This window comes from Pyrus communis, chromosome 11 (assembly GCF_963583255.1).
Source record: "Pyrus communis chromosome 11, drPyrComm1.1, whole genome shotgun sequence".
Classification (NCBI taxonomy): domain Eukaryota; kingdom Viridiplantae; phylum Streptophyta; class Magnoliopsida; order Rosales; family Rosaceae; genus Pyrus; species Pyrus communis.
Window position 1 is genome coordinate 12,648,380 of NC_084813.1, and position 11,567 is coordinate 12,659,946.

Below are 11,567 nucleotides of genomic sequence, written 5' to 3' on the forward strand. Positions count from 1 at the left end.
CGCCGAGAACCCTAATGGCTAAATAGCCTTATTTGTACTACTACAAATTAAATTCCTTCCTAGATAAGGTCTTCTAAAAATTAGGAAATATAATAGTAAAAGGATAACTTAAAAACACAATACAAATCTAATAAGGAAATCTGTCCAGCAGAGAAATAGCCACGTTTATGGACCTTCAGAGCTCCAAAACAGGCCCAAAAGCGACTTGAATTAACGATTAGGACCTCCTCGTTAAGTTCTAAGAAGAGCCCAAGTCCAAAATTCATCATCTTCCAGCCCAAAAGTCGCAAATAAGCTTTGCAACCCAATCTGCGAACACCGCGCTGGGTATATAACATATGCTTGTGTGTATGTATACCCTGTGTATAATTCACTGAAAGTTGTATGTGCATATAAAATTATATTTTCAATGTATGTGCGTATAATACATTGACAGTTGTATTTTCAAAGTTGTATAATTACTGAAAATTGTTGGCACTTTATTTGGTCAGTGTATGTGCATATTATACCCTTGATTTGGAAAATTTTTGGCATCTTATGTTGGTATTTATTGTTGTAGGCTTCGGACCGGGACCAAGTAGAGGATCTAATGATTTTGCATTTTTCTAATGAAAATGTTAACAACCTTCTCATTTGAACATTCTTTTTCAACATTCTTATTTATCCTTTTCATCCTACAATTTTGCGCAACGATGAAACCATCGATTTTCTAAATCATCGTATAAAGATCATCGTTGTAAAAGATTAACTAAACCCAAATCGTTTAGTCATTACTCGATTATCCAACAAGAGTGGTGTTACATACAACACATTTGTGCACCAAATGATGTGTAACATTTTATACCATGTAAAATTTTACTGCAATTATTTATCAAATTTCAACTTGAATTTAACTCCAAATTTGGTTGGTGCCGCATTGTTTAGTGTACGAATTTGGTGACAAATTTGGTGTACCACCCTTCATCCAATAACTAGACAAGCCATATTTTTTAGTAAAAATTGAAATTATAACATGGATCAACAATTAAACGATTACATTTGATAATTTTTTTCGTATTTAATTGTTTAAATGGTAACCTAAAAAATTGAAAGTTCTGATCATTAAAAAATATTTCAATAATGCAAAAAAAATTGAAAAAAAAAATAGCATATTCACTTCATTTTGGAGGAACACTTTTGAGGTTTAAGGATATTCGAGATAACTATTACCATATTGAAACCGATGTAGAAAATGGAGTAAAATTCCTCTAGCTTCCTAGGAATTTATTCAGAAGCATATTCTAGAGAATATGGTGCAAGGTTGTGAGAATCAATGGCTATGATTTATTGCTTTATTGGCAATCAATTAATTTGGTCAATGAGTTAATTGGTATTGAGAAAATTATGGAATCTTGTTTTAGTTAAGATTTGAAGTCTTTATTCCATGCAACTACTCAAGAGGCCTTATTTAGTTAGATAAGAAATCAATATTAATTAGGACTCTAATGTTATCCTATGATTTGACCAATCTCCACTAATCAGTAATAGGCTGGATTAGGGGAGTCTTTTCACTATATAAAGGCAATCCCTGCTTTCACAAAATACACTTTCCATTTCGAGCAAACCCTATTATTGCCGGAATACATCCATTTGTTGAAAGTAAAAGACTCTTTTCAAAACCCTAGCAGTCATGGCCTTTTCTTATTCCTTCTCGACATACAAGTTTATCTTTTTCATGTTAATTTGGTTTATCATTTTAGTGATTTTAATGTCTTGTTGTTTTTAAGAGTTTAGAAATATCTTCCAGATGGAATGTTTGCCAATGGATTACAGCCATTCAGGCCCATTATATGGCCAACCAGAAGTTTGGGATTCCAAAGGAATTTTTGCTGTGGCACAAACATTTGGGACATCCAGGATGATCCGTGATGCGCCATATAGAGCATCCCTTTACCAATAGTAAAGACATTGTTCATGGAAGCGTACATTGCCAAGCATGCTCACCGATCTTCGCTACGCAAACTATTTACCCCTAACTACTAAGATCATTAATAGGCAAGCCAATTCCTCAGCTATGTACTATAACGATCCTTATGGATCCTCCACTTTTTTCGACAATGGATTCAATGGAATATTTGTGAACCAATCCAACCAAAATGAGATGAGTGTGTGGATAACATTACCCACTAGTTACTTTAGTAGTCACTTTTGACTACATATTGATGTCTCAAATCTCTATCACATATTTGTGATTTTGAATTTTTCTAATGAAACTATTAACAACCTTTCTCATTTGGACATTCATTCTCAACTTTCTTATTTATCCTTTTCATCCTACAATTTTGCACAACGATGAAAACTATCTATTTTCTAAATCATCGTATAAGGATCATCGTTGTAAAAGATTAATTAAATCCAAATCATTTTAGTCATTAATTGATTATCCAACAAGAGTGGTGCTACATACACCACATTTGTGCACCAAATGATGTGTAACATTCTCTACCATGTAAAATTTTCCTACAATTATTTATCAAATTTCAACTTGATTTAAAGTACAAATTTGGTTGGTGCCGCATCATTTAGTGTACGAATTTGATGCATAAACTTGGTGTACCCCTTCATCCAATAACTAGACGAGCCACATTTTTTAGTTAAAAATTGAAATTACGACATGGTTCAACAATTAAACGATTGCATTTGATAAGTTTTTCCTATTTAATTGTTTAAATGGTAACCTAAAAAATTTGACAATTCTGATTTTTAAAAAATATTTTAATAATGCAAAAGAAATTTTAATCTGAAAATTGGAGGTGGTTTTCTAAATTATCTATTGATTTTTAGTTTAAACTCGCAGGAAATCTGTAATTAACTACCAACAATGACCGAGTGAGAAATTATTTTTCAAATGCCCAATATTGTTTGACAAAAAAAGTCTAATATTTAAGTGAATACTGCTATTTAGTACTACGGTCTAGTGATATTCCTTTTCATTAGTAAGTGAGAGATCTTAGGTTCGATTCTGTCAAAAGCAAATTTGAACCAAATTATTACTAGCCTATTGTGAGATTAAATCTACCTACTCTTCTTAATGTAGATAATATTATTTAAAAAAAAAATGAATACTTTATGTGTCATATAATAAATAGAGATACACAAAAGATATATGGTTTTCTCCACTTATAATTACAACTCGTGAAACACCACTCGAAAAACCCTAAACTTGAAAAAATCTGTCCTAACGTGCAAACAGGAATGCCGGTGCAGGTGGGCAGACATTACTGGTCCCTAAAAAACTGTCGTTTTCAAGTTCACGGACACGTGCCCTTCCTCAAAGTCTTTTGTCTCACAGAACGAAAAGTCCAATGTGGTTAGTTGTCTTCGTGTCAGCAATGTCCTCACCTCTCAGCATTTTCTGTCGCACAGAGACCTCTCCCCTGTGTGATGTAACATTATAACACACACCCTTTGTATACGTGTCCCAATTTCGAGAAAAAGCAAAAGCATTTCCCACACAACACAAGAATCTCTCTCCTCCTCTCCCTTTCTCTCCTCTCTCTCTCTCTCTCTCTCTCTCTCTCTCTCGGAGCCAGACAACCCTCCATTGCCCCAGGAACCAGAGAGAAGAACAGCAAATTTGGCTGAGGGAAAGAGGAGGGTTCTTCAATCTTCACTCACTGACCATGGATTTCTGATTAGTTAGCCTCATCAGCTTCAGCTGGTAAGAATTTGAACCCACTAATTTATTATTTTTTGCAGTTTTTTTTTTTTTTTTTTTTTTTAATTTTGGCTAGGAACTGATTAAGATCATGTATTATTAGCAAACCCAGATGATGTTCTGTCTCTGTAGAATCTGTTGTGATGGTTGTTGATGATTTGGGGTTGCCTGTGTTTCTTGGAATAAGGTGGAGAAGAAGGAGAAGAAATGTAAAGCAGACAACCTCAATTTATTAAGCTGAGTTGTCTTAGATCCAGGAAAACCCAAGTTTTGTGTGAAAAAAAGGTTTCACCTTTGTCCGGGTTTCTTGTGATCTTGTAGGGTTGGTCTCCTTTTTCCTAGGTTGTTTCTCATGAACCCTTTTTCTTTCTCTTGTTGTATTTATAGAAAAAGGTGAGACTGCTGTAATTTTCATGTGCTTATGTGGATATCTAAAGGTTGGTGGTGAGGATAGGGTTTTGGTTTTTCGTGGCTGATTCTCCGCCAGAAGGGGAAGAGTTTGGTGAGGTAAGAACCCTATATAAGAAACTCGATTCGCCGGTGAAGTTCTATCACTAGGAGCTTATAGATCCCTTGTTTCTCACAAGATCTGATTACCCCATTTCATTTTGCTCATTGTTTTGCGGAAGTGGGGATATTGACCGAAATTAGGAACTTCCCTCCGGTTTGTTGCTAGAAATTTACCCCATGTGATTGAAGGTAAATGTCAAATGTTACAAAGATAAGGAAATTGATGGAAGACATGTCTCCAGCAGTTGCAGTGACTCTTAGTTTAGGTAATTCGATATGTGATAGTTCTGGAATTGGAGCCAATGTGGAGTTCACATGGCTAAAGCTTGTAACAGACGCAGGAAATTTGTCTACGGATTCCTCTAAGGTGGTTTCTTTAGAGTCAGTCTCTTGCAGTAAAGGAAGTTCCGATGATATTGACAGCAAAGTTAGTGTGGTTCCCGTGCCATCACAAGACGATGATGGTGAAAACACTTCTGTTGCTAATGATATCATGGTTCAAGAAAGTGAGGAAGAGGAAATCTTAGCCTTTAGATATGATACTAATGGAATTGTTAGTGAAGAATTGTTGACGTTAGAGATGGGGTCTGCGATAAGCTTGCCAGATGCTGTGGAGATGGGAAAAGTTGGTGAAGGGAATATTGTTGCAAAAGCTATCGTCTTGGTAGAATCGGCTGTTGGGAAAATGGCTTCTGGGGTTGTGGCAGCAGTAAGCTCTGCTTCTGAGTTATCAGATAAATCTGAATTAACAACCTCTACGGTACTTATCCAGTCAACTGGTGAGAAGGTTGTCAGTAAAGCAGGCATCCGGAGTGTTTTTGAGCTGAACTGTATTCCCCTCTGGGGTTCTGTATCAATTTGTGGAAGACGACCTGAAATGGAAGATGCATTTGCTGCTGTTCCTCGGTTTATCAACATTCCAATTAAAATGCTTGTCCGTAGTCAAGTGTATAATGGAATGAGCCAAAGTTTGACCCACCTAACCAGTCACTTTTTTGGCATTTACGATGGCCACGGTGGCCCTCAGGTGCGTCTTCTCTGTATATTTTATTTGATTCATTCAAGTTAAGGTGTATTCTGATACAATGGAATGTATTTGGGAAATATTTATCTGATTTATATCATTCAACAATTTCACATTTTTATTGTGCAGACATATTGGTAGTTAATCAAACTCTTAACTGTAAGCTATATTAAATAGCATTGCGGTGGCAACACATGGTTCTTTACGTCAATCTGTTTGATCATTTTCCAATATTTAGATCAGTTCATCAATGTGTTCTTGCATATACACAACAGAGTACAAACATTTGGCTCATTATCTTCATGAGTGGAAAATGATTTGAGTTCTGTCTCCTCGTGCAGGTTGCTAACTATTGTAGTGAGCGGCTCCATTTGGCTTTAGCTGAAGAGCTTGGAGGCATTAAGGATGACTCGGGTGATGGGATTATGGTAGAAACCCAGCAGGTGCAGTGGGAGAAAGCATTCACTAATTGTTTTCAGAGGGTTGATGATGAGATTGGAGGAAAAGTGAGCAGAGGCATCATTGAAAGCAACGCTGATGCTTCTGAAGCTAGTTTTGAGCCTGTTGCCCCAGAAACCGTTGGGTCTACAGCTGTCGTTGCGTTAGTTTCGTCATCCCATATTATAGTTGCAAACTGCGGTGATTCAAGAGCAGTTCTATGTCGTGGAAAACAAGCAATACCATTATCAGTTGACCATAAAGTAAGCATGTGTTTATGGCTTACTGAAAATTTATCTTGTTTTAGAAACCAATCTCCTTTTATTTATTTGCATTTTCTTTTTCGTTATTGTTCCCAGCCAAACAGAGAAGACGAATATGAAAGGATTGAGGCATCTGGTGGCAAGGTAATACAGTGGAATGGACACCGTGTTTTTGGAGTTCTTGCAATGTCAAGGTCCATTGGTACGTCTATACTTACCCTGATACTGTAAACTTTCTTATATTTATCCAATCGAAAAGATATAAAATAGGGGTGTGCTATCCACACACATCTTTTCACTTCTCACACACCCTCTTAATTTTCGGCCGTCGGATCAAATGAATTGAAGAAGATCAGGGATAGAAATTAATAAGGGGTGTGTGGGAAGTAAAAAGGATTGTAACGATTTACCATGCGTGTTCGCAATATGTATGAACGTTCAGTTGCTTGTCTAGTCTTGTCAACAAATGGATTACAGTTTTCTGTTAGCATTTCCCATCTATATGTTAATAATGAGCTTAACAGCGTTGTACTCTTCTTATCGACCTACAGGGGATAGATATTTGAAACCGTGGATAATTCCGGAACCAGAAGTCATGGTTGTCCCTCGAGCTAGAGACGATGAATGCCTTATTTTAGCTAGTGACGGTCTATGGGATGTTATGACGAATGAGGAAGCTTGTGAAGTGGCTCGAAGACGCATTCTGCTGTGGCACAAAAAGAACGGGGTTATACCTGTTCCAGAGAGGGGAAAAGGAGTTGATCCGGCAGCTGGGGAAGCTGCTGCCTACCTTTCAACCCTAGCCCTCCAGAAGGGAAGCAAGGACAATATCTCTGTGGTTGTGGTGGACTTGAAAGCTCAAAGGAAGTTCAAGAGCAAAACCTAAAATTCGGAGGGAAGTATTCACCCCGCGACGAATGGTTTTGGCTCTCCCCTTGCCATCTGAAAAATCTGTAGACAGCGTGGTCCAATCGTTTTCTCGTGGGCTCAAATGTGTGTACAAGTATAAAAATCTGTGTTTACTATGTACTACTTCTGTAGAAACTGTAACGCAATGCCATGTGTTTTTCTGGTTTGTGCCGGAGTTCTAGATACCGGTTGTGTGAAAATGTGCTTGCTTTGCGTGTATTTTCGGATTTGTTTCGGTTCTGAGGCCTCTCTCGTTTCTTTTAGAGACCCATCTTAATTTTAACTTATCTACTCTCCCTCATCACTCAAGGTTCACACCTAGGTTGCACTGACGCTTCAAAACTCCCAAATGTCGGAGTGTCAGACACGCTCGATCACGGCTTGGACACGGTCAAGACATCGTAGGGGCCTTTTGTAAATCTTAAAAACATTTTGGGGGCAGTTTTGGAAATATAAAAACTAAGATCCAAAAGAGTTTCCTACCCGAACCTAATTTGTTGCTTAATTTTATTTAGGAAAATGAGTAGTAATTAAATGTGAATTCAAAGTATTGTTTTTAATATGAAATATTTATTATATTTTAATCGCTATGTCCGTGTTCGTGTCTATGCAACATAGGTTGACACCAAGGACTTTACTCCTAGTTACTTTAGAGACAATATGCCAATTGGAAATTGGAGCATTTGTCCCTCAACTTTGGTCTTTGTAGTAAGAGTTTTGAGTATTAGTTTCTAAATTTGTCACAACCTACAGCAATGGTCTTTTTCTTTTTTAGTACAACCGTCAGATATTACATACAAAATAAAGGGTTTAAAGCGAAGAAATGGACGACGATGATAACATAGTTAACCAAAAAGACCATTGCTTCACATTGTGATAAATTCAGGATAAAAGCCACGGATTTCCAGTTCAAGACCATTGCTCCGTTTAACTGTCATGCCTAAAGGAGCACACTGCAATAAGATTCAACAATGAAATGTCTTTCCAGAAAAACAAAAGGCCAAACTTTGTAAAATTAGTGCCAGACAAGCACAGTGAAATCCATGCGTGCAGTCGAAACAAAAGAACAAAGATACAACGAAGCAAATCATCTCTTGCCCTTCTTCTGCCTCCGCTGCTCTTGTGGAAATTTCAGAGGGACGGGAAGGGTCGCAAATGGTTTTCCATTTTTTTTAGTCAACTTGCAACCCAGGTTCTCGTAATGATCCTTCACATTTGCTTCACCCATTCTCAGATCCTTTGCTATATCTGTCAACTCTGTCTGGAACGCGTCCACATGAAGAGTGAGCACCAAGACATAACTAATGAGAAGATTTGTTTTCTCTCTTGATAGGGTTTGCTTTCTTGAACCCGCCGCTGGATCAAACATATTAAGAAACTTATTGCGTAGACTGCTTGGGATTCTGTGGCCCTTTGCAGAGGAAACACCATCCATGGTATACTGATCTTTGAACTTTATAAGATGCGTAATATATGTGCAAATGCAAGCAAGCTTAAACTTCTCCTCTTCAACCTACAAGCATAGACAACACGTCGAAGAAGATTAATGTTCTGTTTTCTCACCGTGAAAATGAAACGAGAAAAGAGGGAACATCATAACGTTTTAGCTCATTCTAGATTAATCGGGGAGGTTCCACTATTGCAGTTGTTAGGACATTTACAGGAAAACATCAACGGATGAAATACAAAAGATAAACTTTGCAGTTACTAAAGTTTCTTAGTCTCAACATTAAAGCAGCACGAGAATCAAATTTAGGAACTTTCAATGGCAAGGTATGTCCATTCATGTATATCATGCAGAAAAGTGGTACCATAATTTTTGGCGTTAAATTCAAGCAATGCTAAAGTAGAAAAATAACAGATCATGCAATATAGCATTTTTCATTTTATATTAGCCTTTTTCCCCTCCAAGTCTTGAAATTGCAATCGACTGAAAATGATTCGCTATGCTTATAGAACAGAAAAGATGATCGGGCTTATGCAAGACCTTATCAAAGAACTTAGCATTATTCTATAATAGTGTAATGGCAAATCAAAGTATATCTTCTTCACTAATATGCTCTCAGACACTAGAAGCCATTTTTGCATTCTTACCTGAATATTCTTCAACTTCTGGATTTTATTGAGTACAAAATTTGGGTAAGCATCCCATTTAACTTCATTTCCGCCTTGCAATTTATTATAAATATCTTGGACGTCATCCCACTCTCCTGTGATGATGATCTTGTCTAGTGGATAAGCCTCCTTGGGAGTTGTGGCAGATTCGTTAAATGGTGGGATATGGCGAGAGCTTTGGGCTTCAGCGCTTTCAAGAGCCTCCTTGTTTACCACAAGATGTTTAATTTTGGCATCCAAATCCTTTAGAGAATCAGGACCGTCTGCTTGCTTCAAGGACTGCATTTTCTTACTCTGCAATGTTATAGGAAATTCAATTAACATGGTACACTCAGCTTGATATATAGTATTGTACAGGAACTCCCAGACAGTCCCAGTTGCAACTTGCAAGTATCTTGAACCACACGTAGCCCAAGCTACTACCTCTACCATGTCTTTTTTGCTGAACTTATGCATCAACATTTTCGACTTTAGATAAAAGGAATAATGAGAAAGGTACCCTCACCAACATTACCCAATGGTTGTTTCTTGTCATTATATTGAATTCTTTTTCATTCCTCTTCAACCCTTGATCTTTTAAGTTTAAACTCAACACTAGCCTCTAACATTGCAAAGAAGCTCTCTAACTGAACTAGAAAAAATCTCAAAGCAGTCATACAGAAAACACTCAATAACGTGGGAACCTAAAACAAATATAAACATTGCTCATACATATGCAGCAAAACACGTAGTTATTTAAATACTTCATAAGTTTTCTCAAAACAAGCAGACTGGTTACGGCATAATGCATTAACTTTTGAAGAATAAAGTAGAAGCAAATTCTATGTTAGTTATGTACATGTGCGCAAATTCTATGTTAGTTATGTACATGTGCACAAATTCTAATGTATCTTACTCGATTCAAGTACAAGTTCTAATGTTTTCTTAATAGACGCAAGGATTTTCCGCCATATCTCCACCACCACCCCATCATCATCAGAAAATGTTTGTGCTGATGCCTTACTTGTAAGCTCAAAATAAATAAATAAATAATATAATATAATAGGGTCTTACCTCCCTAATAGACTTCTTTGTTCCGTACAGATTATGTAGCTGCATCTGCTTCTCTGCCTTCTCTTGTGCAGTAAGTTCTCCCACCGCTGAAGTTGCAGCTTCCATATCAGAGTAGTTATACCCTCTAACTTTTGGTTCTAATCTAAATATCTGAAATTTTACATCCCAAGTAAGCTTATCAGCATTCCTTGCAAAGCAGAAGCAATGATAAATACACACACAGATTCACCTTTTATTCCATTGGACCGAAGCGTAAATGTGAGATTATATACATTCATATAAACATATATAACAAATATGAATTAAACCCGAGATTTCAAATCGGACTCTTTGCAATTTTAATAACCACAGTTCCATTTCAGAAGAGCATTCAGTATACAATCCAATAACTATGCTCGTCATACTCAAAATAATAATAAGGTCCCCAACTTCTCGAATTACAAACCCAAACCAGAGCGAAAACAAAAGCAATGCCTCCGATGAATGTTTCTCAGCAATGAAACAAACAAAACACAAATGTCAACTTCATGCCAATGCTTTTTCAATGCATCATTACATCAATACATCAATACATCACCGAAATCAAACAAATCAAAACGAAGATGAAACAAACTATTAAAGTCGACTAGCCACCGGAAATTAACCCAACAAAAAACGAACAGTCCCAAAGCAATTACCTTGTTAGAAACAATAGGTAAAATCTTCAGAGTCTGAGTGGCCTTATCAAGAACACCAAGCGCATAATTGCAGTACTGGTCACTCGTGGCCGCACCAGTATAGCTAGTCCCGACAAAATCAACATTGGTCCCATCCGGGTGCACCACAAGCTCGACCCGTTTGGCTCGGTTGGCGTTCCGAAAGAGCCCGATTTTGGTCGAATTGGGGTCTGGCTTCTTGGTGGGGTCGAACCCAGATGAGAAATGGGCCACTATAGGTGGGGTTTTCTCTGGGTTTTCCGGGTAGACTTGGACGGCGGCTTGGACGGTTGGAATGGTTGGTACGGTGGCTTTCTTCGTCTTCCTCTTCTTGTGCTTGTGCTTCGGCGTCGATGTGTCATGGTTTTGGGTTAATTGGGACTTGGTGTCTTCTGCGTCGGATTCCATCGGTTCAGAGAGAGAGCCGTCAGTTTTGGAAGTGGCCTGCTGGTTTTGGAGGTTGGCCTGCTGGTTTTGGAGGTTGATGGAAGAGGGAGTGGGAGGGTGGAGAGGGGGGGGGGGGGGAGAGAGGGCTGCCGTCGTTTGGCGAGTTTATAAGTGAGGGTTTTTGTAGGGTTTTTTAATTTTTTAATTTTTTGGCTATTGGTACCGAAATTGACATAACTTCTTATTTTGCTCTAGACATTTGAAATTGATAAAAATTGTCATCAATCGTCAATTATTTTGGTCATTTTGTAAAAATTATCAGTTAAATAAAGGCTAAAATGATCGACAAAAAAAGAGAGGCTAAAATGACAGAATTATCATCATTCTTATAAACAATTGGCCAAAGTGATTAAACAAAAATTGAGGGTATTTTTATTATTTTCTTCCTTATCTAATAGATATTTTTTTACGAAATG

At 37.4% G+C, this 11,567-nt stretch overlaps 2 protein-coding genes across 6 annotated transcripts; one reads left to right on the forward strand and one right to left on the reverse strand.

Moving 5' to 3' along the window:
• Positions 1–3,473: 3,473 nt before the first annotated feature.
• LOC137708044 (protein phosphatase 2C 16-like) lies at positions 3,474–7,024 on the forward strand. 5 transcript variants are annotated; one of them, XM_068447016.1, is made up of 6 exons: positions 3,474–3,700; positions 3,801–4,204; positions 4,327–5,234; positions 5,573–5,932; positions 6,029–6,134; positions 6,484–7,024. In XM_068447016.1, the coding sequence occupies exons 3-6, from the start codon at positions 4,401–4,403 to the stop codon at positions 6,816–6,818; spliced, it is 1,635 nt and encodes a 544-aa protein (XP_068303117.1). In that variant the 5' UTR covers positions 3,474–3,700; positions 3,801–4,204; positions 4,327–4,400; the 3' UTR covers positions 6,819–7,024. The 5 variants fall into 5 exon arrangements, with proteins under 5 accessions (XP_068303117.1, XP_068303122.1, XP_068303120.1 ...); XM_068447021.1 differs by having other exon boundaries at positions 4,085–4,204; XM_068447019.1 differs by having other exon boundaries at positions 3,810–5,234.
• A 674-nt stretch (positions 7,025–7,698) lies between these two features.
• LOC137708557 (uncharacterized) lies at positions 7,699–11,223 on the reverse strand. The gene is made up of 4 exons (XM_068447660.1): positions 10,687–11,223; positions 10,010–10,159; positions 8,936–9,250; positions 7,699–8,354 (listed from the first exon to the last, which is right to left on the reverse strand). The coding sequence occupies exons 1-4, from the start codon at positions 11,110–11,112 to the stop codon at positions 7,929–7,931; spliced, it is 1,317 nt and encodes a 438-aa protein (XP_068303761.1). The 5' UTR covers positions 11,113–11,223; the 3' UTR covers positions 7,699–7,928.
• Between the last annotated feature and the right edge of the window lie 344 nt (positions 11,224–11,567).

What these genes read in the sequence shown, in the direction of transcription:
- LOC137708557 (XM_068447660.1), bottom strand. Translation starts at nt 11,112, where the DNA reads ATGGAATCCGACGCAGAAGACACCAAGTCCCAATTAACCCAAAACCAT. An exon ending in TACCTATTGTTTCTAACAAG is followed by an intron (nt 10,160 to 10,686) that starts GTAATTGCTTTG and finishes GTAAAATTTCAG; the next exon opens with ATATTTAGATTAGAACCAAA. An exon ending in CAAAGAAGTCTATTAGGGAG is followed by an intron (nt 9,251 to 10,009) that starts GTAAGACCCTAT and finishes ATAACATTGCAG; the next exon opens with AGTAAGAAAATGCAGTCCTT.
- LOC137708044 (XM_068447016.1), top strand. Translation starts at nt 4,401, where the DNA reads ATGTCAAATGTTACAAAGATAAGGAAATTGATGGAAGACATGTCTCCA. An exon ending in ATGGCCACGGTGGCCCTCAG is followed by an intron (nt 5,235 to 5,572) that starts GTGCGTCTTCTC and finishes CTCCTCGTGCAG; the next exon opens with GTTGCTAACTATTGTAGTGA. An exon ending in CATTATCAGTTGACCATAAA is followed by an intron (nt 5,933 to 6,028) that starts GTAAGCATGTGT and finishes TATTGTTCCCAG; the next exon opens with CCAAACAGAGAAGACGAATA.